We start from the raw sequence: 22,541 nt of genomic DNA, 5'->3' as shown, positions 1-22,541 counted from the left end.
GTACACACGGTATCTTTGAGATCTTTGGAAGTGAGATTGTTACATCAAAAGGTAAATACATGAGTAATTTGGGGAGATGTTGCTAAATTCCCTTTCACAGAGGTTGTATCATCTTGTGTAATGATGAGCAGTGTATGTGTAGATCTTGCCAGGATAAGTAAGAAATGGTATCTCAGTGTAGGTTTAATTTGTAGGTCTTTTATTATGTGTGAGCATGTTTCCATAGGCTTGTGAGCTATTCCTAGGTCTTTTCCTGAGAACTGTTTGTTCAATTTTTCAGCCCATTTTTCTGTAGGTTTGTTGGCTGCTTTCTTCTCTATCTGTACGGTTTATATTTTAGGAATATTAACCCTTTGTCTCTAATGTTGCAATATGTTTTCTCAGGTTGTCATCGTCAAACTCCTTGTTTTGCATTTTTTGTATGCAGGGGCTGGACAAATTTTTTTTATTTTTAAGTAGTTGTTTGCAAATCTTTTGGATTTTGAGACATAATTGGAAAGGTTTTGTTCATAATACATTGAGAAATTCACCCATGTTTTTCCTAGTACTTGTTTTCATTTTTTTTACAATCAGGTGTCTGATCATTTGTAACTTATTATGAAAACCAATTTTATCATTTTCCGTATGGTTCATTTAGTTATGCTAATACCGCTTAATAAAAAGGCTTCCCCCCCCCAACTGATGTATTATATACCAAATTTTTAATGCAGTTGGGTCTATTTTTGGGATTTTCTATTCTGTTCCATAATCTGTATTCTTGGGTCAGTACCTTACTTACTATTTTAATTGCAGAGCCTGCCTTCCCCTCCCTTTCCACCTCCCCTCCATTGCTCTTCGTTTTCAGAATTTTCCTGATTATTCTTCCGAATTGACGTTATATTAAACTTGAAGATGTACCTTTAAAGATTTGCAAACATCATTTTCCCTCCAGGGTAAATGTCCCCACTTTCTACAACTTTTAGAAGGAGTTTATACATAATCCTCGCCCTTTCCCACAAGGCACATCACTGTCAAGTACGGAACCCAGAACTGAACCCTTTCGCATGGTGCGTAATGACGTGGCTCCTTAGAAGCAGCGTTATTACGGGGCATCAGCAAAAGTGTGGGCCGGCCAGCTCGTGGCGTAGGAAGGGGACAAGTTGAGCGGGGCACTGGAGATGCCGGGGAAGGAAGCCTCGCCTAGGGGACCGAGGAGCAGCCCCGGTCCTTACTAGGGGGCGGAAGAGGCTGCTCTCCCGCGTGGGCTGTAGGACAGATGCGTGCGGTTGCGTGCAGTGACACAAAGCCGGCACTGAGGGGCGTGAGTGGCTGAGGGGCGTGAGTGGCGGGTCTGTCCCCAGCCCCTGCTCCTCCTCATAGCCCCCGGGGCCCTTTAAATCAGGCGGTCTCCCCCAGTTCCTGTGGCAGGTGAACGTCCAAGAGCCGCGCCTCCCTCTTCTTCCGCGCAGGTCTGTTCGCTCTTCGCTGCCTCGCTCCGCCATTGGTTTGTGCCGCCGTGGCCCCGCCCACTGCGGGCCGGCCTCCGTAGGCGCCTTTACGGCCTCTCAGGGGCAGTGTCTGATGACGTGTTTTCCAGGAGGCGTTGGGGGAAAGTGCCAGCGGCGGGGGGAAGGCGAAGTTCACTCCCAGTGTCCGCCTCCTCAGCCGGCTCCTTTACGAAGGAGGAAACGGTGAAAGAGGGGAGGGGGTCCCAGTGCTGTTCACGGGGAAACATCGCCTCTGCTCGGCCATCCCCACACAATGGATTCAGTTCCTGCCACTGTGCCTTCTGTCACCGCTTCCCCGGGGGACCCGGAACTTCTGGGACCCCTGTCGGTGCTTTATGCAGCCCTCATAGCCAAGCTACTGGAGGTGACGATCCCCGCTCCCAGGGAGGGACCCCAGCTCTGGCAGGCGGGTAGACGAGTTCTGAGCGGAGTGGGCGCGCTGACCGGGGGAGGGAGAAACGGAGTGGGGTCAGGCCCGAGGCAGGCGAGGCGTTGTAGTGCTGTTTAGAGAGGAAAGGGGGAGTGTGTTTGAGGTTTCGTCACTTGCTCATTTGTTATTGATTACTTAAATTGTACCAGGCATTGTGTTACTTTCTCGTATGCGGTCACGATTTCTTCGGGTCCTTTTCCAGCGACCCCGGCACTGTTGGGGTATGGGACCGGTGTGATAGTTACTTGTGTATTCGTAGAGGGCAGTCAAAGTGTAGAAGCCGGCAGGTGTTTAACACAGTTGTATTCCAGGAAACATTTAAATGAAAGGCTTTGGGTTATGTAGAAGATGGTTAATCAGAGCAGTCTAGACCAGTTATCAGGAGCTGTCTGAGCTTACTCAGCATTTGTTTTTATATAAGAATAGAAGAGAATTAAGATTTAAAATCTTAGAGGAAAAACATATCATTTGTGTTATTCATTATCATTTTGGTTTTATTTGCAGCCACGAAAGGTGATTATTTCTCTAGGGTGTTCAATTTTTTGTTTCATGTGGCTTTTTAACTCATAAAAATTAGCGAAGAGGAAAGTACGATCCAGAGATTCTAGACAGGTCTTAGACAACATGATGTGGTAAGACCTATTGTAAAGTGGAAATACATGTTCAGCTTAAAGACATTTAGCTTCATGATATTCAGAAACACTTCATGCCAAACAAGAAATGGGCTGCCAGTATCCCAGCTTTATTGAAGCAGTGGAAGCGACTGAAGATTTTTGATGGAGAAGTTTTCTCATGGAGGTTCATTTCGAATTTCTGTGGATGACTTTTTGTGACTGCTCTATTGTAAATTTCCTCATGGTTTGCTATTTCTAATATTTCTGTTTCAGTTGGTTGCTACATTGCCTGATGATGTTCAGCCTGGGCCTGATTTTTATGGATTGCCATGGAAGCCTGTACTTATCACAGCCTTCTTGGGAATTGTGTCATTTGCCATTTTCTTCTGGAGAACTGTCCTTGTTGTGAGTAAATTAAACTTATGCCTTGACTCATCAAGACAAAGGATATTTTATAATCACTGGCCCTTTTGTTTTTTTCTTCAGTTACTAACATGAACACAAATGCTTATAATCTAAATTAATCTTGTGAAATAATTCAGTGTAATCTTTGTTAGCAAAGACTTAATCTTAATGGGAAAACTTCAATTTATGAATCTTAGGTAAAAATCTAAAGGTTAAGTGTATGTATACCTACTTGAGCACTTATATACCTTTTTTTTTAAACTTTTTTTTTTAATGTTTATTTTTGAGAGAGAGTGTGTGTGAGTCGGGGGAGGGGCGGAGAGAGAGAGGGAGACACAGAATTGGAAGCAGGTTCCAGGCTCTGAGCTGTCAGCACAGAGCCGGACACAGGGCTTAACCCCACTAACTGCAAGATCATGACCTGAGCTGAAGTTGGACACTTAACCAACTAAGCCACCCAGGTGCCCCTGTACATTTCTAATGAATTGGGAACTTTTACAGCTATCTTGAAAAGCACTTAAATAGTATATATCAGAATCCTTAAAATTTTTATATCCTTTTATTATAATATATTGTCATGTCTTATAATGTATTCTAAAGAAATAACTAATCATGCATTAAAAATCTTGTGTAAGGGTGTTCAATGGAACACTATTTATTAGAGTGAAAACTTGGATCAAACTAAACGATTCATAGTAGGGGAATTGTTCAATTCTTGTATATCCGTATATGGGATACTAGGTAACTCTAACTGTATGTATTTCAAAGACACTAGAGCCTAGAAAATGCTCACAGTTTAATATTAAGTGGAAAAAAGTAGAAATCAAGACCTTAAAGTATAGATAAATGTATATCATATAAATACATGTACAAACAAAAAAATGCTACAAAACAACAAAATAGTAAAAGAAATATTTGTATCTAGGACACTAGGTAATTTTTCAGTCTTTTTCCAATTGTATCTGTTTCACAGATTTTCTGATTTGGTCATGTGTTTATTGTGCCCATCGAATATCTTTTTATTTAGAAATACAGATTATGTTAGTATCCAGAGAAATACTTATTAAAATTTTTATTCCTTAGAGTCTCTGTCTGTGCAGAATTGGTCTTTGGTGCTTATCCACGTGTGTATGTGTGTACACTTATGCATATTTGTAGTTGTGACTATATTTCATTTTGTTTCATGGTTATCATGTAATTGGAGAAAAAAATCATTCTGTGTGAATGAGCTTTCCAGATGACAAGCTTTCAGTTTCAGTTGAAGCTTAATAGTTAAAGTAGCCAAAAGTATTGGATGCATGTCTTCCTAAACTTGAGTATTTTTCTGATTTCTTAGTTTTATCAGACATATCATTGTTCATAAACTTTCTCTCGTTGCACAAGTGATGGTAAAGTCACTTAAAAAGAAAGGTCTTTTGCCTGGATTCCTGTGAAGAGTCTTTTAACCTCACAGGACTTTTCCTCAGATGAGAGGAGAAAGGGAGCATAGAGAGGATGAGTGGAAGGGGGAAAAGGTGAAAATGTTTTTTGTTTCCCACTCTTGTTTCTCCCATCTAAAAAATCCTAAAACCTGTTTACATTTTCACAGGGTGAGGCGGGTTTTATGTCCTAACTGCTGCTTCTCAGCCTCTATGTTTGATTTTGGAACCGTGGGCCCTGCTCTTAATTTGCTTGGTTCTTTCTTCTTCCCTTCCTCCTCCTGCCTGCTGATCTGGGTGAAAAAGAAATCTGGTGCAAAAGAAGCTTAGTCTCTCATTAGCAAGGCTGTGACATTAGAGAAACAGCCATTTCTTTCCATGTTGGAACTCGGACTGCATTTTCCTATAATGACATTATTAGAAGTGGTGTTAGATACTCTAATAATAAGATATCATGGATGATTTATGGACTGATTTGGGTATCTCATTACCATTTTGTAACTTTTGAACGTGGACATAAATTCTGGGTCACAAAGACATTTGGTGATACAATTTAAAACAAATTGAGTATCGCTTAGATTTTATAACCCTGTACTTCAGTGCTATCTTTAGAGATGAGGTAGAGGTTAGTTGTCATTTCTCTTGTTCGTGAATTTTCCTCTAGCAGTCTTCTTTCCCTTTTAGGTTGAGGACCACTGTGTTTAAAGATTTGGGAAAATGAGATGATCTAGTTTATTAGATTTCTAAACTCAGCCAATTGCCAACTTTTTTTTTTTTTTTTAACGTTTATTGATTTTTGAGAGAGAGCACGCAAGTTGAGGAGGGGCAGCGAGAGAGAGGAGGACAGAGGATCCGAAGCGGGCTCTGTGCTGAGAGCACAGAGCCAAACGTGGGGCCCAAAGTCATGAACTGTGAGATCATGACCTGAGCCAAAGTTGGACAGTCAACTGACTGAGCCACCCAGGTGCCCCATCCAGTTGCCAACTTTTAATAGGATTTAAGATGTTTTCTGGTGAGAGAAAGAGACGTTATCTTAGTACAAAGATTATGCCTTTAATCTTGTTTCCTGAGAGTCTCTTTGAATGATCATTGTTTCTAGAGCTCATTCTGGCTGTTTGGGGTTGTCAAATGAATGATTTCAGGTAAAAGAAGCATTAGTGTATTTAATATGAAAAGACCCATTTCCACTATTTTTTTTTTTTTAATTTTTTTTTTCAACGTTTTTATTTATTTTTGGGACAGAGAGACAGAGCATGAACGGGGGAGGGGCAGAGAGAGAGGGAGACACAGAATCGGAAACAGGCTCCAGGCTCTGAGCCATCAGCCCTGAGCCTGACGCGGGGCTCGAACTCACGGACCTCGAGATCGTGACCTGGCTGAAGTCGGACGCTTAACCGACTGCGCCACCCAGGCGCCCCCCATTTCCACTATTAATGTTAAGTGCTTATTTAATAAGATTGGTGCTCTTTTAATAGATAAAAATACCTTTAGTTGCAAAATGAGGTATTCACTTTAGTGCTTTTATTTATCAGAAACTATGAGGTATCACTACCAATTAGATTTGAAATGCTTTTTAACCTTTTGTTACTTTTAATCTTACAGATTATTATTTTGAACCTGTTATTAAATTTTCATTTAGTTATGATTTGACTTGTATATGTTATTTCTGTAATATTATATAATACTATAATATTTCTATTAACGTTTTGACATCTAATTTTTTTTTCTTCTAGGTAAAGAATAGAGTATATCAAGGTAAATATTTAGGCTTATTTTGTTACTTGTACTTTTCCCCCAGTATTGGTGTTTGATCTGAGCTGATTCTGTATGTAAGCTAGAAGTAGATAACAATGACTTCTGATGCCTGATTGACTTATTCATTCCTGAACATTTTACTAATCCAGGTTGCTAGCTTGGATGACACAGTAGTTGGTGATGCCACCAAATGAAACAGGAGATGAGATGGGACAAATTGTGGGAGTAGGAAGAAATGACTAGTTTGATTTGGGGCAGACGTGTCAATGTGAACAGTATTCCTGTGCTAATGGTGTAACCAGCACTGTACATTTACTTAGGAAGGTAATTTGAGGACTAGAGATGTAAATCTACGGGCTTATGTTTATTGTCTCTTCTTTTTGCAAATGACATGTATCCAAAATGATCACATTTACTAAGAAGAAAGGTACTTCATAAAGGGAAGGATATCAAGCTGAAGTATTTTATTCTACTTCCTATCTTTGAAATAAATTTAAATTGGAGTTTCTCATTGAAATAAAGGTCCTTATCATATTTTTCTTAAATTTTAGTAGTATTTTATACCCTTATTGCTGTCAGCTACAGATTGCTTTTTTAAGGGCATAATAGTTATGTTCGGGAGTCCTTTTCCTTCATAGTGCTAGGTAGCATACTGCTGATACATTGGGTAATTCAGTTTTATTTAGTGATCATAGTAATCTTATGGATTTCCCCTCCCTTCTAGTCACTGAACAGCAGATTTCTGAGAAGTTGAAGAATATCATGAAAGAAAATGCAGAACTTGTACAAAAATTGTCAAATTATGAACAGAAGGTATAATTATTCTTTCAGTATTTATTTCAGTATATTCCCTCATGATTCCAGCTTGGATTATTTCTTCCTGTATCATAGTTCAGTTACTATGGTTATTTTAAAATTTCATTATTTCCTGCAAACCATCCAAATTGGAAGTAACCATCCTATGTGTAAAGTATTGTTTTCTTCTCTAAGGGGTTACCTACTCAGAGGTATGTTTGGATAGCACTGTGATTTACATTTCTTAATTCTGAGTGCTTTATTTTCTATAGATCAAGGAATCAAAGAAACATGTTCAGGAAACCAAGAAACAGAATATGATTCTGTCTGATGAAGCAGTTAAATTTAAGGTAAAAATCCCTTCTCTTTTTGAGATTACATTCTAAAAACAAAAGAAAAATAGTGAGTAATTACTATTAATGTCTGTTAATAGGATAAAATCAAGAAACTTGAAGAAACGAATGAACTTCTGGATGATACAGCAAAAAATCTGCGTGTTATGTTAGAATCTGAGAGAGAACAGAATGCAAAGAATCAGGACTTGGTAAAGTTTTGCTGCAAGGCATTACTGTGATTTTGCTTTCTAACTGCCATGTAGGGGCGGGTGAATTAAATTCTGCATTTTCCCATGCTTTAACTGAAGGAAGAGTGGGAGTCAGGGAAGTTGAACCCGCACCCATCCGTCTTCATAGAATCTTAAATGCTAGTACCACAAGTTGTTATTTTTATGGCTCTAAGAAGTATTTGTGTTCTTAGCCCTGGGTAATTTTCGTATTGCTTGGCTCTGCCCTCTGAAACATATGGAACAACTAAGAAACCGTAGCCCAGTCGAACAGTTCTAGTACTTTTTTTTTGTTTTGCATGATCCTTTTTAAAACAAGCCTTTTAGAACAGTTTTAGAATTTCAGAAAGGTTGCAGTGCTGGTCTAGGGGGTTCCCATACACGGCACACCCAGTCGAGCTTGTGCACCGGGTTGATCTGGTATTTGCCAGCTTTCTCCGCTCTTTTCACCGGTTCCCACTCTTGGTGTGCTGTTCTCTTTGGAAGGAAGGGACTGCACGCGGCCCCCAGCCGAGAGCCTGAAGAGTAGGCACCACCTCCTTGAGGAGGCAGTATCTTCACAAATTATTTGGAATTCTATAAGTGAGATTTATTTGTGTATTCTGCCTCAAGGCCAACCATTTTTCAGTTCAGGCAGGAGGATTTTTAATTTTTTTTTTAAAGTTTATTTTTGAGAGAGAGTGCGCAAGCAGGGGAGGGGCAGAGAGTGAGACACAGAATCCAGCCTGAGCTGTCAGCACAGAGCCCGACGTGGGGCTGAAACTCACGAACTGCGAGATCATGACCTGAGTGGAAGTTGGATGCTTAACCCACTGAGCCACCCAGGTGCCCCAAGAGAATTTTTAAAGTGACCTTGGGGATTTTTTTTCCCCTACCAATAGGAAAAACCATTGATTTGAACTAGATTATGTGAAAGTTTGTTTTTTCTTTTTCTTTCCCCTTTTTGGTCTGGTCATCTACCACGTTATCTCACAGTCGGGAAGGTTGTGGATGGCATGTGATAGAGCTCCGATTATTTTTTTCTTTCCTTACCTCTTTACCTTCTTGACTTTTCTCCTCGGCTGAAAGTGAATCACCTGCTTTTACCTGAGAAGTAGGGGATGGCCCTGGAATGATGTTTCATCTTTTTAGCATATATCCCACTCTTCTACTAAAATTCTACCACATTTTTTTTGTGTGTGTTCTTTTTCCACATGGCAGATTCTGGAAAACAAGAAGTCTATAGAGAAGTTAAAGGATGTTATTTCAGTGAATGCCTCCGAATTTTCAGAGGTAAAGCTGTCTGTAATTTCTGCAGGATTGCGTGCCTTAGTTTTGTTGAGGAGCAGACATTTGATTTTTGTTAGGATATGCAATAAATGAAAACTATATGATGTCTAATTGAGAAAGTGTAACACCTCCCCACCCCACCTCCCCTTTGGAATTAATTCACTAATAGTGTTTTGCATTAGGTTCAGATTGCTCTTAATGAAGCTAAACTTAGCGAAGAGAAGGTGAAGTCTGAATGCCATCGGGTTCAAGAAGAAAATGCTAGGCTTAAGAAGAAGAAAGAGCAGGTAAAGGAAAGTTTTAACATCCTAGATTATGTGAACTAGGGGACCGAGTATCATTACCTCTTGAGTATCTTTTTTCAGATCTTTTTTTAGGGAAATGAAATATGTATGCAGAACTCTATTCTTAGATATGCAAAGTTTAAATTGTGCTCCCAAAATTGAGTTCATGTATATATCCTCCATCTGTTCTGGATTTTCTGTTCTCTACAATTCCTTATAGCTATCAGAGTGTTTAGTCTTTTCCTTGTCAAATACCAACCGGTTACTAACTTGAATAGCCTCAGGGGGATGATGGATTTGCTTCTTGACCAAAGAATTTGGTATTCATAACCCTCCTTTGAGCAATTAACTGCTTCACTGACCAAGGGAAGGTTACATGACCTGCAGTGGACATGGGAGACAGGGAGATGTGCTCCTGGGTTCCTACTGAAGTGAATTATTTGAAGTGGCTGCAGTTTTCTGAAGGGTACAGTAAACTGGATCGACTTCCTTGACAACTCTCATGTTCTCACTGCAGTTCTGAGGGTAGGAGCCATTGCCCCCTCTCCCTTCACCAAGGCCTCAGTCCATAGTGACAGTGAAGAGTAGCATGGCTCCCTGCTTCCCTGTGTCATTCACATGGTCCTGACATGTCCAGTGCAAAAGCCCTAGCCTTTGGAAATTCATGTGTTTTAACATTTCAGTTGCAGCAAGAAATCAAAGATTGGAGTAAATCACATGCTGAGCTCAGTGAACAAATTAAATCATTTGAGAAGTCTCAGAAAAATTTGGAAGTAGCTCTTACTCACAAAGATGATAATATTAACGTAAGTTTATTCTCTTGAATACATGCTTAATTCTCATGAACTCCCACGAAATCTTTTTGAGAGGCTCTTTCTAATACCCCTTTGCTTTTTTTCTAGGCTTTGACTAATTGCATTACACAGTTGAATCGCTTAGATTGTGAATCTGAATCTGAGGGTCAGAATAAAGGAGGAAATGAGATGGATGAATTAGCAAATGGAGAAGTGGGAGGTAAGATGGGTTTCAGGGAGGTTGGACCTCTTTTTGTGTTCCTGTCTTTAAGTACACCACTGCTCTTTTTGGCTGAGTGAACTTCCTCGTAAGTGTTAGAGTTGTAGACGCAAATCACTGGACTTGTGCACACATTTGTGTGCATTGGGCAGAGGTGGGTGGCGGGGCGTGGTATAGCAGTGGGTGTGCCGTGAGCACAGACTCTGCTTTTCCATCTAGAGCAGCATAGTCGTGACTCCCCCTCCAAGTACTGAGCACTGAATAGCAGGAGAAATTTATTTCTCAGTGCCGTGGAGATGACATTTAAATTTAGTGCCCATCGTCTGTGTAGCTTTGCGGTTTTAAGGCCTACAACCAATTTTAGGAGCACTGAGGTGGTGGGAGCCATAGACTACTTGAGACCCAGAGAGTGGAGCTAAAGGGTAGCAGTGTTTACTGATGAGGGACATGTTTCTAGACACTTTTTCAAGTTGGATATTGCTTGCATAGCGGGTGTTTTCAACCACACCTGGTAGCAGATTCAAGGGGAGAACAGGACAGTAAGTCTTTCTAAATAAGATACCTGAGGGGCACCTGGTGGCTCAGTTGGTTACGCGTCCAACTCTTGATTTCAGCTCAGGTTATGATCTCACAGTTTGTGGGATCGAGGCCTGCATCAGGCTCTGTGCTGACAGTGAGGAGGGAGCCTGCTTGGGATTCTCTGTCTGCGCTTCCCCTGCCCCCTCACCCCTCCTCCACTCGTGTGTGTGTGTGTGTGTGTGTGTGTGTGTGTGTGTGTGTGTGTGTCTGCGTGCATGTGCGCGCACATGCTCTTTCTCAAAACAAACAAGTAGATTTAAAAAATAATAATAATAAATAAGATACCTGACCTGAGAGAGAAGAGCCTTCATTCACACATCCCTTCTTGTTTGAGAATGGCACAGATACCATTTTTCTTGTGCAAACTAGGGATTTACTTTTTGAATCTAAGTTTGCAATTCTCTTAAAAGTCATGGAGCCTCATCAGTTGTGTTGGTTAATTTGGTTTTCCTTTGAATGTTTGAATACTGTAATTGTTTACTTTTGGAGAAATCAAGAAAATATACTTAAAAAGCAAAGGAGAAAAAAGCGATTAAAGCGTTTTGTATTTTAGGTGACCGGAATGAGAAGATGAAAAATCAAATTAAGCAGATGATGGACATTTCTCGGGTATGATCTTTTTTGCAGAGTACCATGAGTGCCTGTGAATTCTCACTGTGCCTCCCTTGTAAGACTATTTCTCTCTTTTGGAATTTTTAGACGCAAACTGCAATATCAGTAGTCGAAGAGGATCTAAAACTTCTACAATTTAAGCTTAGAGCCTCGATGTCTACTAAATGCAACCTGGAAGGTAGGCTGCTTCCTGAGAAGAAGGTGCTGCGTTTCTTACCCCCTCTCGCATCCCCCAGTTTGCAAGTCCCGTGTGCACACACAGCCCCGCTGTTTTATCCTTCACAGACCAGATAAAGAAATTGGAAGAGGAGCGCAGTTCGCTGCAGTCGGCCAAAGCCGGCCTGGAAGGCGAATGCAAAACCCTGAGGCAGAAGGTGGAGATTCTGAACGAACTGTATCAGCAGAAGGAGATGGCTCTGCAGAAGTAAGATGCTCACGCCTCGCCCTTCGCTGTCGTGTCGTGTCGTGTCGTGTGAGCAAACGTGGGACTCCTGGACAGAATTCTGTCTTTCGTGAACATTATTTGTGGGGCTTTGCCATCGCAGTTAGTAGAGATGGGTCTTTGTCTCTTTTTCGTTTCCCATAACTTGCATTTTTCTTCCATTCCAATCAGTCGTGTGAAATTGTGGCCGGCGCAGTTTCCCGGTGCCGGTGTCACCGCTGTGCCTGCCGTGTGGAGACCCATCTGCTCCCTGTCGTGGCTCCACCACGAGCTTCACTTTGTTTTTTTGTGGCATTTAAGGAACTGTGATCTGTCCTGTGTTTGGTCTACTACTTCTTAATATATAGACTTTCAGAATCCTGAGTGATTTGTAGGACATGATGTTTAGTAGAATAAATGTTCCAGAAGGAATATTTAGTTATAGGAAGGTGTTCTAAGTTTTGGACTTCATATAGTCAGATGCTCACATTAAACTTTACACAGTGTAATTGTGGCAAGGACGTTTGGAGTTTTAAATCTCGAAATACCGGATTGGTGTGTAGGTTTAGGTATTAATCTCCTGAAATCTACAGATTTCAGATTTGGAGTTAGGTGTGTCTTGTGAAAGACACTTTTGCAGTTCATTTTACGTTTTCTTCTCCATGAAAATACCCGCATTCTCTAAAAATAGCTTGTCAGTGGCAGTTGCCATATGGGTTTGCTCCTCTGCTTTACTCTTCGGCATATCCGGGATTTCTGAGAAGGCTTGTCCTGCTAAGCATACTTCCTCTTTTTGAAATTTAAGCTCAAGCTGCTATTGCCTGATGCCATTAAACATGGAAACCATACCACTGATGTTTTCTCTAACTCCTGGCTCACCACACAATCAGTTTAGATTTTCCAAATTTCTTTCAGGCCAGCCCTCTAAATACCTGGCCTCTTTCAGAGAAATATTTCTCAATACGTTACTTTTGTCAACAGCACTTCTCTGCCACCAGAAGTAATCTGAATGTCCTAAACGGCAGTTGTTTTCTTGATGGTCGTCATCGTGGCACTACTTTATTCCGTTCGTCCGACATGCGCGGAGTCACCATGCCTGGCTTGTACCCCGCTCTTCCTCCCCATATCCTCTTCCCTGCCAGTCCCTGACTCATCACCTCTTCCCACTTTCCCTTTCTTGCACCCCCTCCTCCAGGCTCCGATGAATTCTGTCTCAGCCCAGAGTGAGCTTTCTAAAACGCGAGTCTTCGTGTCCTCCTGTGCTTACAGTCTATGAGAAATGCTCCACTGTCTTGTGGATCGGTGCCGGACTGTGTCGCGGGCACGTGGGGCACTGCCCTCAGTTGCGGGGAGCTGCCTCTCGGGTGCATGTCTTGTAGCGACGTGGGGCGCGTCCTGCCCTGTGGCCGCTTGGAGCCTGTGTGCGCTGCTTTCTCTGCAGTGAAAGGTCCTTTGGCAGTGTTTCCCCCTGGCAGCCTCTGCCTCCCGAAAAGTTCATGTTCCTTCAAATCTTTTCCGACGTGAGTTGCAGCAAGAGACTGGGGGAGTGCCCATCTTTTCTTCTAACGTAACTCCTAAATATATGTTTAGATTTAAATCTACCTGTTGCTCTTTGCTTTCTATTGATGGCCTGTTCTGTGTTCTTTTGTTTCTTCCTTCTTACTGTCTTTGGGGTGTTTGGATATTTTCAGTAATTCTGCTTTTCCCCTGTGTACACTGGGTAGTTACAGGTTGCCATTCCCCTCTCCAGCTAATTACCCGAAAGACCACACCATACACCCTGAACTTGTCAAAGTCTGACCTGAATTAATGGATTTACCTCTTTCTGGGCTTTGGCACCTGCCTTAGATGCTGTCCGAATAGTTCTCTAGACACCTACCCTCCACAGATGTTTCTCCTGTCTTGTTGCACTGCCTTCTGGCCAGTGTTCCTTCTGTCGATGCACAGATTCATAGTTCCTGTGGTTCTTCGTTGTCTGCACACCTGCAGTCTTTCCTTCGGGGTCGTGTTCATTCTACTTGAAGGACATCCCTTAGTGGCAGATTCGATCGGTGTGTCTGAGCGTGTCTCCGTTAGGGCCCCCTCCCCCACCCCCCCCCCCCCCCCCCGCGTGCGCAGCCGCTTGATGTCATCACTGTAGAAGCAACCAGGTACCTGCCGGTTTTATAGTCTCTGTGAGGAGTCCAGGATCAGGCTTCTTTTCCTTGTTCACGCGTCTCATCCCTTCCCTCGTTGCCCTTAGTCATTCTTTCTGACTTTCAGCAGCTTTACCGGGAGGTGCTCAGGTCTCCCTGCTTCCCTGCCCTCCCCCATCTCGTGTGCATTTATGCTGCTTGGGGTCGTAGGCACCTCTTGATTTGGGGGTCCTTGTGTATTCTGCCTCATCCTGTCTTCTTTTCAAATTCCATTTACACTGTTTTTTATGATCTCCCCTGTGTCCCCTACATTCTTACCAGGATTTGCTTCATTCTGGATTGGTTTTTACCTGCCCTGTCTCCCGGTGTGCTAAAATCTCACTTTGCTTGCCAGATCAGCTGCTGAAGTCATTCATCAGTTCATGTCAGTGACTGTGTTTCAGTTTTATAGTTTCTCTTCTGTTAACATCTGTTAATTGTGACTTTTACTTTCTTGAATATGTAAGGCATAATTATTTTGATGTGTGTGTAATGATTCCCATGTGTGGATACCTGATGGGTCCATCCCTCGTTTTTTAGATTTTGATCTTGATGTCTTGTAGAGTGCCCGGTCAGTGATTGAGAGGCAGAAATTGTGTATTAATTGTAGAGGAAATGAGAGGGGTGATGTGATTTTCCTACAGAAAAGATGGGAGTTTATTTCTAGCACGTGGTCATTTGATTTTTAATACAGTCAGCAATTCAGATCCTTCGGAAATGGCCTCATCCCTTCAAAGGACACTGTATTGCCTGTCTGCATAGCTCTTTCGAGTCTCAACCCAAACCCTAGGGCTTTTACTGGGGGTCCCTGTCATTGGTAACCTTGAACTCCACTTATTTTTCTTACAACCCAGGGTCCGTTGAAAGCTATGCTCAGTCTCCTTAGGTCTCTGTTGTCTTCAGTGTGTGGGATGAACCTGGGGAAAAGGTGGCTTCAGATACCAGGCTTTCTTGTAATTCTGAGATTCCTCTTCCTCCTGGTACTTGGTCTCATATATTCACTTGTTAGCTAATACATTAGCTCTCTGATGCCTCCAGGCACATTTTTTATGTTTTTGTCCAGTGTTCTAATCGTTCTCAGTATTCTCAGACCAACTCCTTCATCACTGGAAAAAACATTGACTCATCTTTTCTCACATCTCTTCCTAAGCCAGAGACAGGGATTTTCCTCTTGTTATGTGCATCTTTTACACGGTAAACTGTGAGCTTTGTCAGTGCAGGGAGAGTACTTTGCTCATACTTTTGACTTAGCGTCTTACTAGGTAACCAATATGTCATAGCCACTCATACGATATTTTGCTGAGTATTAAGTATAAAAGAATATATAAACCTTTCTTCTCTTTCCTGTTATTAAACCCTTTAACTATAGCTCTTCTCATTTTGCTTCTGATTCATAGAAATTTAAGTTTCAAGTTAAGTGTTTTTTGAATTAGACTTACGGGCAAAGATGTACAAGGGCAACGAGAATAGCATTTTTATTTTTATGTTTTTTGAGAAAGAGAGGGCACAAGTGAGTGAGAGGGAGAGAGACAGACTCTCATGAGGGAAGAGAGGGAGAGAGAAGTGGGGCTCACCCAATGCAGGCCTTGTGCTCACCTGAAGTACGGCTTGAACTCATAAACTGAGATCATGACCTGAGCTGAAGTTCTATGCTTAACTGACTTGAACCACCCAGGCTCCCTGAGAACAGCATTTTTAAACCTTTAAACATTGCTGCCATTGCAGTCTGTTTTATAGTAGATTAACATCTTGAGTTTGAAGGTTAATTGGGTTAAAACCAGTTTCCAGTAGGTAATATCCTGATAATGCAACATCTGGGATTCTTTATCTATTTTATTCACTAGACATTGCCAGTTCTGAGATTGTTCTCAAATCACAATTCCGTTGAAATAGGTGGTAGGTGTTCCATATCTGAAGTGTGGGAATGTTCTGTGGTTAATTGCACAGGTTACAAGACATGTTCTAAAAGGCCTTCTTTGGCTGACTCTCTTATCGTGGTACCCGTCTCGGATTGAGAACCAGTCCTTCCATGATAGCAATAAGGAAAGTAACTAGGTTTCCTGTGGTAGAAATAAGAGAAGTAATGATCGCTTGCTTTACCTGAAGCTTACCTGTGTGAGGTTGAGCAGCCCGGGCCTTCCACAGGGAAGTGGGCTTTCACTGTGTTAAGCACAAGGAACTTGTCCCTGGGCATGTAGAGTTTTTGACATTTCTTTACTGGTGAGTGAAGAATTATGAGACGTTAGAAAGTGCAGGTGATTTGCCAACAGGCTAGAGATTGATTTTTTTTACCCTTGAATGGCAGGTTTGAGCTCTCTCCTGACTTTGTACGTCTGCTGTGTGTTTTAGAGAGGAGGGGAGGTGATGTGTGCTTAGAGGCATTCAGGCCGCTGGGAAGACAAACACTTTCGACTGACGACCGATTTTGTCTTAGGAAACTGAGTCAAGAAGAGTATGAGCGGCAAGACCGAGAGCAGCGGCTGTCAGCTGCGGATGAAAAGGCGCTTTTGGCTGCAGAGGAAGTAAAAACGTACAAGTGAGTTCAGCTTCGAAAGAGGGGTCAGCGACTGGGGAAACTACTGTTGGCTTCTTAAAAAACCATATTACAGTGTGTAGAACAAAGTAGCCCAGAACATAAATAAACGGTCAAAGGGTGTAAGTACGGTTAATTCACGTGAGGAAAAAAAAAGTTTAGGTTAACAAAGGAAAAAACGTCACATTAACAGACATTTCTTTATACCCAGTACTGGCGACACCGTAAGGGAACTTGGTTCGTGCCAACGGTTCCGGGGGGTTTTGTGTGTTGGAGTAATTGTTTTCGGAAGGCCGTTTGCTGTAATGATGTAGCAGAAATCATGAAAGCGATTGTGCCATTTGATAGACTCGGGGGTGGCAGCTCTGGGAGATCTTCCGTGGCTATACTTAATGGAGGAGAAAGATATCTTTAGCAGGATTGCTTGAGAACATCGAGGAGCAGTCGGGAAGATTAGTGTATCAACTCAGAATCTCCAGCCGGTAAATAGTAGGGAAATGAATATTAGTTTTGATCGTCTTATGCTCTTCTTATGACCACGAGGCTGTGGATGGAGCCCGGAGCCCGCAGGAGTGCAGGTGTTACAGTCAAGGGGGTGTGGTGAGACTGTTGAAACTATTCTTTAGTTGCAATTTAATTGATAAACGCAAGTGTGATTCTTAGGCGCAGAATTCAAGAAATGGAGGATGAATTACAGAAAACCGAGCGCTCGTTTAAAACCCAGGTAATTACCATACTGCCCTAGAGCTGCAGAATTCTTTGGTATCTAGTGGACTGTTGTAGTGCCTGTTAAACGAGTCCCTAAACACAGCTTTTGATGTGTTGTCTTTTCCAGATTGCTACTCACGAGAAGAAAGCTCATGATAACTGGGTAAGATTTGTTTTTCCTTTCCTTTATTTTGTGTGTGGCCCACCACAACTGATTTGGATCTTGTTTTCTCCAACAGCTCAAGGCTCGTGCTGCAGAAAGAGCTATCGCTGAGGAGAAGAGGGAAGCGGCCAACCTGAGACACAAGTATGGGATACTGAATTGTGTTTTCAGTGCGTTTAGGGTTATTAAAGGCTGTGCTTCTGGTGATCGAATGGGGGAATTTTGTATTTCATGTGTGAGTCCATTTTCCCTCCGCATCCAGGTTACTGGAATTAACCCAGAAGATGGCAGTGCTGCAGGAAGAGCCCGTGATTGTGAAGCCACGGCCGGGAAGACCCAGCGCCCAGAACCCTCCATGGAGAGGTAGCAGCACTTTGAAAGGGCAGCTCTCGAGGTTTTGGTCAAAACGTACAGAAATCACATTTTATTTCTGTGTGTCTTAGTTATGATGCCCTAGAAGTAACCCCAAGAACTCAGTAAAGAAAGGTGGCCTCAGAGTGGTAACAGGGCACTGTCATCGTCAGGTCCTCTGAGCCAGAACGGCTCTTTTGGTCCATCTCCTGTGAGTGGGGGGGAATGCTCCCCTCCCCCGACGGCTGACCCGCCTGCCAGACCGCTCTCTGCTACCCTCAATCGAAGAGACATGCCTAGAAGTGAATTCGGTGAGCATTCACATTTTACCTCGCAGTAAACTGTGGCTCCTAGAGGTTTTCCCCCCATCTTTTGAGAATTCTAATGCAAACAACATTTTAGAATTTGGGTCTGCTCGGTATAGAGAAAAAGAATTCTTAATTTGTCTTGCTGAATAAATAGTCTGCTGTAAGATCTGCTTTAGAACAGAAAGAGTTTATTATTATTAACATTAACGTAACATATAAATACATAAAAATATAGATTATGTAATGATAAATATCATTTTTTTGCTTTTGAATTCTTCACTGCAAAGTGTAAGTCTTTATCTTTAAATTTCTATGGGGTTCCTCCCCGGAGTATTGTAAAAGTAGCTATAAAAGACTTTATAATTTACAGCCCATTAATATACCATGCCGTACCTATTTCTTACAAATACGTCTGTAATGCTTGGCAAGGTACGGAGGTCAGATTACACACACTGAAAACCGTCCGTGTGTGCCGCTGCGGCAGGCCTGTAGCCCAAAGTCCCTGCCGGTGCTGTTAACGTACGTTTTCTTGCTGTTCTTTCCGTCAGACAGCTCGTCTTAATCCTTTCAGTCTGTTTGTAAGTTTGGGATCTCCCCTCATGTGTATTAGGAGACCCGTTTTTAATGTTGCTTTCTAGGTAGAGTTGAACCCTGACCTGTCCACAACTGGTCCGTTTCTTCTGAAAAACCCATACAAGGGCTCTGTTCTTTCTCTCTCAAGGATCAGTGGACGGGCCTCCACCTCGTCCTCGATGGTCATCTGAGGCATCTGGGAAACCCTCTGCCTCTGGTAAGGGATCTGAGTGTGTTGAGAGTCTAAAATCCGAGGGTTTCTTACTCTTCCTCGGGGCGAAGATAAGGCAGGATAAATCTAAGTCCTTTCTCTGGCCTTCAGCAGATCCAGGACCCGGTGCAGCTCCCATGGCGAACAGCAGCTCGAGAAGCTCTTCCCCTACTAAGGTGATGGATGAAGGCAAGGTAAGTTCTGCAGGTGTTCTGAGTCGTAACTAGGTATTTCGGCAAACACTGAACTTCTGCAACATCCTCTCTCTGCATCATCCATCTGTGTGCCTGTTACATCTGTAGTATCTCATTTATTTTTTTAAAAAGCAAACTGTTGCCCAAGACCCCGAAGGCCCCTCAGCTCCCAGCATTCCATCTGTGGCTGAGCAGTCAGTAGTAGTAAGTACTTAGAGGTTGAGGACTGAACTGAGCTTGTACTTGGTGTATTCCTGGAAGGGAAGCAGACACTAATCTGCTTGGCTTTAAATTGCATGGCAATATTGATCTTGTTGTCTTTGACTTGAAAGTGTTGCTGGGTTGCTGAAATCTGACTGGTTGGTTTTTCCTCCTTTTTCCTGTTTTGGTTAGGCTGTTCACCTGTTCAGAACATCTCTTGTAATGAACTAAAGAATGTGGAAAGCCCCCACTCCAGCTTTGCATTTTGTGTGCCTCGGCGTTAAGTGTTGTGAGGCAAAGGAAAGTAACTCTATATAGAATTCACCGTCACACCAAGTGTGGCATTTAAGAATATCTCCAGTTGTACGCTAGGCAGACGCTGTCTTGAGTAATCTGAAATTACGGACTGGCAAGGGAAGAATGTTTGCTGCAGGTGAAATCCTCACCGGTGGAGATCCGTCCTTACCTGCCGTGTGGGTTTCCAGCAGTACCCTTCGGTTACGTTCACACGAGCGTGTTCTCTACCAGAGCCGCACCGGTCCTCACGGTGCTTCTCTGTGTGGAAATCAGAGTATGCGTGATAGTTTAGAATTTCCAACCCAGTTTCCCACAGGAAAGGAGGTCAGGGTCTCTAATGAGAAAGCACAGCATTACTGGTGAATGAAGGTAAATATGAGAGCTCCACCTGCCTCCCTGTATGGAGAACATTGCTTCTCTAAGTTTCCGTGCAGGACTCGAGGGACATGCGTCTCTTGAGGTCTTTTTGTCCATGGGCAGCTTGAAGAAGATCTGAAACCCTGGAGTAGACTTCAGAGAGTAGAGGCCCCTTTGTTAGGTTGGGGGAGCAGAAGTGCCGGTGGGCGGGGAAGGCCAGGCAGACGTGATCCTGAATGGCAGCCTGGCTTTTTACATGCTGTGTGGCCTTCAGCAAATTAACACTTTGTGTCTCTGTTCCTTCATGTCTAAAACAGGATGTTCATACTTGGAGATTGAGAGACCTGCAGATTAAATACATGAAATGGAAGGCACTCTGAATGGTGGCTATTGTCACATGTGTAGAAAGCGGGTTTTTCATTGCCCCTTGTTCTGTCCGTGCTTAGTATGAAAATAGTGCCCTGTTGTGGCAGTGGGAAGGACATGGGGGTGAAGGGGTTGCCCTAGGAATAGATTGTGGTGTTTGTGGTAGGATTTCTTAGCAGTCTCCTCTGTTAATGTCCTTCAACAGTCCTCTTGCTTTCTCCGCCTTGCGTATCCCAGCAGTAATAGGACAGGGAAGGTGTTAGCTCCTGGGTCATCCCTTTAACCTGCCCGAGCTGCCAGTGGGAAGAGACGGGAGGGGTAAAGCTTTGTCACACTGGTTGTCCTTTGGACAGGTGCCTGACCTCTGCTTCGTTGGGTCTCAGCTTTTATTGGTGTTGGTGCTTGTGTGTGTTATACCCGAGTCTTCCAGAATTTTAACTGCTTCTGCTCTGCAGGTTCCTATGGCTGCAAAAGGGCCTCCTCCTTTCCCAGGGGTGCCCCTCGTGAGCTCGCCCGTGGGAGGCCCTCTACCACCCCCCACTCGATACGGACCGCCACCCCCGCTCTGCGGGCCTTTTGGGCCTCGGCCGCTGCCCCCACCATTTGGTACGGTAATTGAATGGTAGTAATTGACTTGTAGAGTGGAATTCATCTTTTCTCTCTGTTCCTTGTTAAAATTTTAATAGTGGCTTTTACAGGGCCATCTACTAAAAGGGCAAAGCAAGCTGAGTACGCTTTTTTTTGGGCACGTGGGGGGCTGCACAGTCCCCCTATACGGAGATGGGCAGTAGGTATCTCGTAGACCAGAGAGATTTCTAGAAAGCCAGAAATACTACTTCTGCAGATGGATAGAACTCCCTCTCCCAGCTCAAGAGTTTACAGTGTCCTCTGGACCACAGGCATCGGTCAGGAAACAAAGCTTGTAATCACCACGATGGAAGGATATGCAGGGGATCATAGACGATAGGAGAGAGAGATTGAACCTTCGGTCCCCACCTTGGAAATTAGGGGTAGGGCAGCTTAGCTGTAAGAGAAGGGAGGATTTGGGGGGTGGCCGGAAGGCCTTTCCCCGGTGGGGCAGACTCCTGGGTCTGGTGGCGTGTCGGGTGGATGCTGAGCTACTGCCTGAAGTTTTGACACGGCAGCAGTGAGATGGTCCTGTCACACTTCTTTGTTGCAGTAAAGCCCTTATTTCAGTCTGTCTTCTTGCTGTGACACACGGTGCTTTCAAGTACAAACCAAGCCCTTGTGAGACAGAGCTGGCAGAACTGTGGGACAGAAAACACACAAGCTAGGTCGAGGCACGTCTAGATCCTGCCTGTGTTGTTTCCTGGCTGGCCGGCCGGCCGGCCGTTGGCCTAGAACTTCACTTTGCCTCCTGCCTGAAGTGCGGGTGCCGCCACCTGGCTTCTAGAGTTGTGAGAAATTAAAGACTGACGTGCCCACGTGTGTTCGCATGCTTTTACGTGACTTATTCTTTCCAGGTCCTGGCTTACGTCCACCACTAGGCTTGAGGGAATACGCGCCGGGCATTCCACCTGGGAAGCGGGACCTGCCTCTCGACCCTCGAGAATTTCTCCCGGGACACACACCTTTTAGACCTTTAGGCTCTCTTGGCCCGAGAGAGTACTTTATTCCTGGTACTCGACCACCACCGCCAACCCACGGCCCCCAGGATTATCCGCCTCCACCTGCTGCAAGAGACTTCCTGCCTTCTGGCTCCAGAGACGAGCCCCCCGCTGCCTCGCAGAGCAGCAGCCCGGACTGTTCACAGGCTTTAAAACAGAGCCCGTAACTCTGACCTCTGACGTTCAGTCTGAGAGAAAGTGGGCTGGGCACATTGGTTACGGTAAAGGATTTCATTGGCTTCAGAATCCAGAAGTTTATTTTAAAAGGTATGTTTTTAGAACCAAGCTGCCCTGGCAGTGTGCATTTTTGAGCCAAACAATTGAAAAATATCATTTCCCCCCCCAAATAAAAACCACCTCATAAGCTAGAGCCTTCTGACAACCTTGAAATGTGCAATAAAGAATACCTGTGTTCTAGTTAACGTAGCGCGTAACTGCTCCATGATTTAGAGTCCTGAGAAATATGAACATTTCCTGTGGAAATGCTAGAACATGTATTTCCATTTATTATCCTGTTTTTAGTGTGCACCAGTTGAATACAGAGCAATGGTGTTTATAAGCTTGGTTTTTTAAAATATCTGGTCGCAAAGACTGTTACGCTAAAAATGTTTACTAAAAGATCATTAACTCTCCCTTCTTGCTGAAGTTCTTTGTAGTAATAGTTCATAAAAATTTGGTTATTAGTATTTCCCAAGTGTCTTGTCGATTCATTGGATTGCTTTCTCACGAGGACTGTGCCATCTTGGAACCACGTAAACATGGGCTCCCAGAGCTGGAGTCGTGACCTGGCGGCAAGCTCCCTGCTGCTCACTGCGGGGGGGGGGGGGGGGGG

The 22,541-nt window shown here is 43.4% G+C and overlaps 1 protein-coding gene across 5 annotated transcripts in view; it reads left to right on the top strand.

Annotated features, from left to right (window-relative positions):
• MIA3 (MIA SH3 domain ER export factor 3) overlaps positions 1-22,395 on the top strand; it is a 55,860-nt gene extending 33,465 nt beyond the window's left edge. The window contains exons 1-24 of one of the 5 annotated variants that reach the window (XM_047076534.1): positions 1,606-1,851; positions 2,805-2,936; positions 6,088-6,109; positions 6,834-6,922; positions 7,177-7,254; positions 7,338-7,448; positions 8,667-8,738; positions 8,918-9,022; positions 9,703-9,825; positions 9,922-10,033; positions 11,166-11,221; positions 11,312-11,402; positions 11,510-11,648; positions 16,254-16,355; positions 17,016-17,076; positions 17,188-17,223; positions 17,300-17,367; positions 17,486-17,586; positions 17,748-17,885; positions 18,604-18,672; positions 18,781-18,860; positions 18,993-19,064; positions 20,537-20,687; positions 21,566-22,395. In XM_047076534.1, the coding sequence (XP_046932490.1) occupies positions 1,741-1,851; positions 2,805-2,936; positions 6,088-6,109; positions 6,834-6,922; positions 7,177-7,254; positions 7,338-7,448; positions 8,667-8,738; positions 8,918-9,022; positions 9,703-9,825; positions 9,922-10,033; positions 11,166-11,221; positions 11,312-11,402; positions 11,510-11,648; positions 16,254-16,355; positions 17,016-17,076; positions 17,188-17,223; positions 17,300-17,367; positions 17,486-17,586; positions 17,748-17,885; positions 18,604-18,672; positions 18,781-18,860; positions 18,993-19,064; positions 20,537-20,687; positions 21,566-21,876 (2,430 nt within the window). In that variant the 5' untranslated portion in view covers positions 1,606-1,740 and the 3' untranslated portion in view covers positions 21,877-22,395. Of the gene's footprint in view, positions 1-1,605; positions 1,852-2,804; positions 2,937-6,087; positions 6,110-6,833; positions 6,923-7,176; positions 7,255-7,337; positions 7,449-8,666; positions 8,739-8,917; positions 9,023-9,702; positions 9,826-9,921; positions 10,034-11,165; positions 11,222-11,311; positions 11,403-11,509; positions 11,649-16,253; positions 16,356-17,015; positions 17,077-17,187; positions 17,224-17,299; positions 17,368-17,485; positions 17,587-17,747; positions 17,886-18,603; positions 18,673-18,777; positions 18,861-18,992; positions 19,065-20,536; positions 20,688-21,565 lie in introns of those variants that run through there. The other 4 variants (XM_047076533.1, XM_047076532.1, XM_047076531.1 and 1 more) reach the window with 4 other exon arrangements.
• Positions 22,396-22,541: the final 146 nt, after the last annotated feature.

This window comes from Lynx rufus, unplaced genomic scaffold (assembly GCF_022079265.1).
Source record: "Lynx rufus isolate CCGP_SWC_20201006 ecotype Redwood Valley unplaced genomic scaffold, mLynRuf1.p SCAF_15, whole genome shotgun sequence".
Lineage (NCBI taxonomy): Eukaryota > Metazoa > Chordata > Mammalia > Carnivora > Felidae > Lynx > Lynx rufus.
This window is presented reverse-complemented; position numbering and strand designations above follow the sequence as displayed.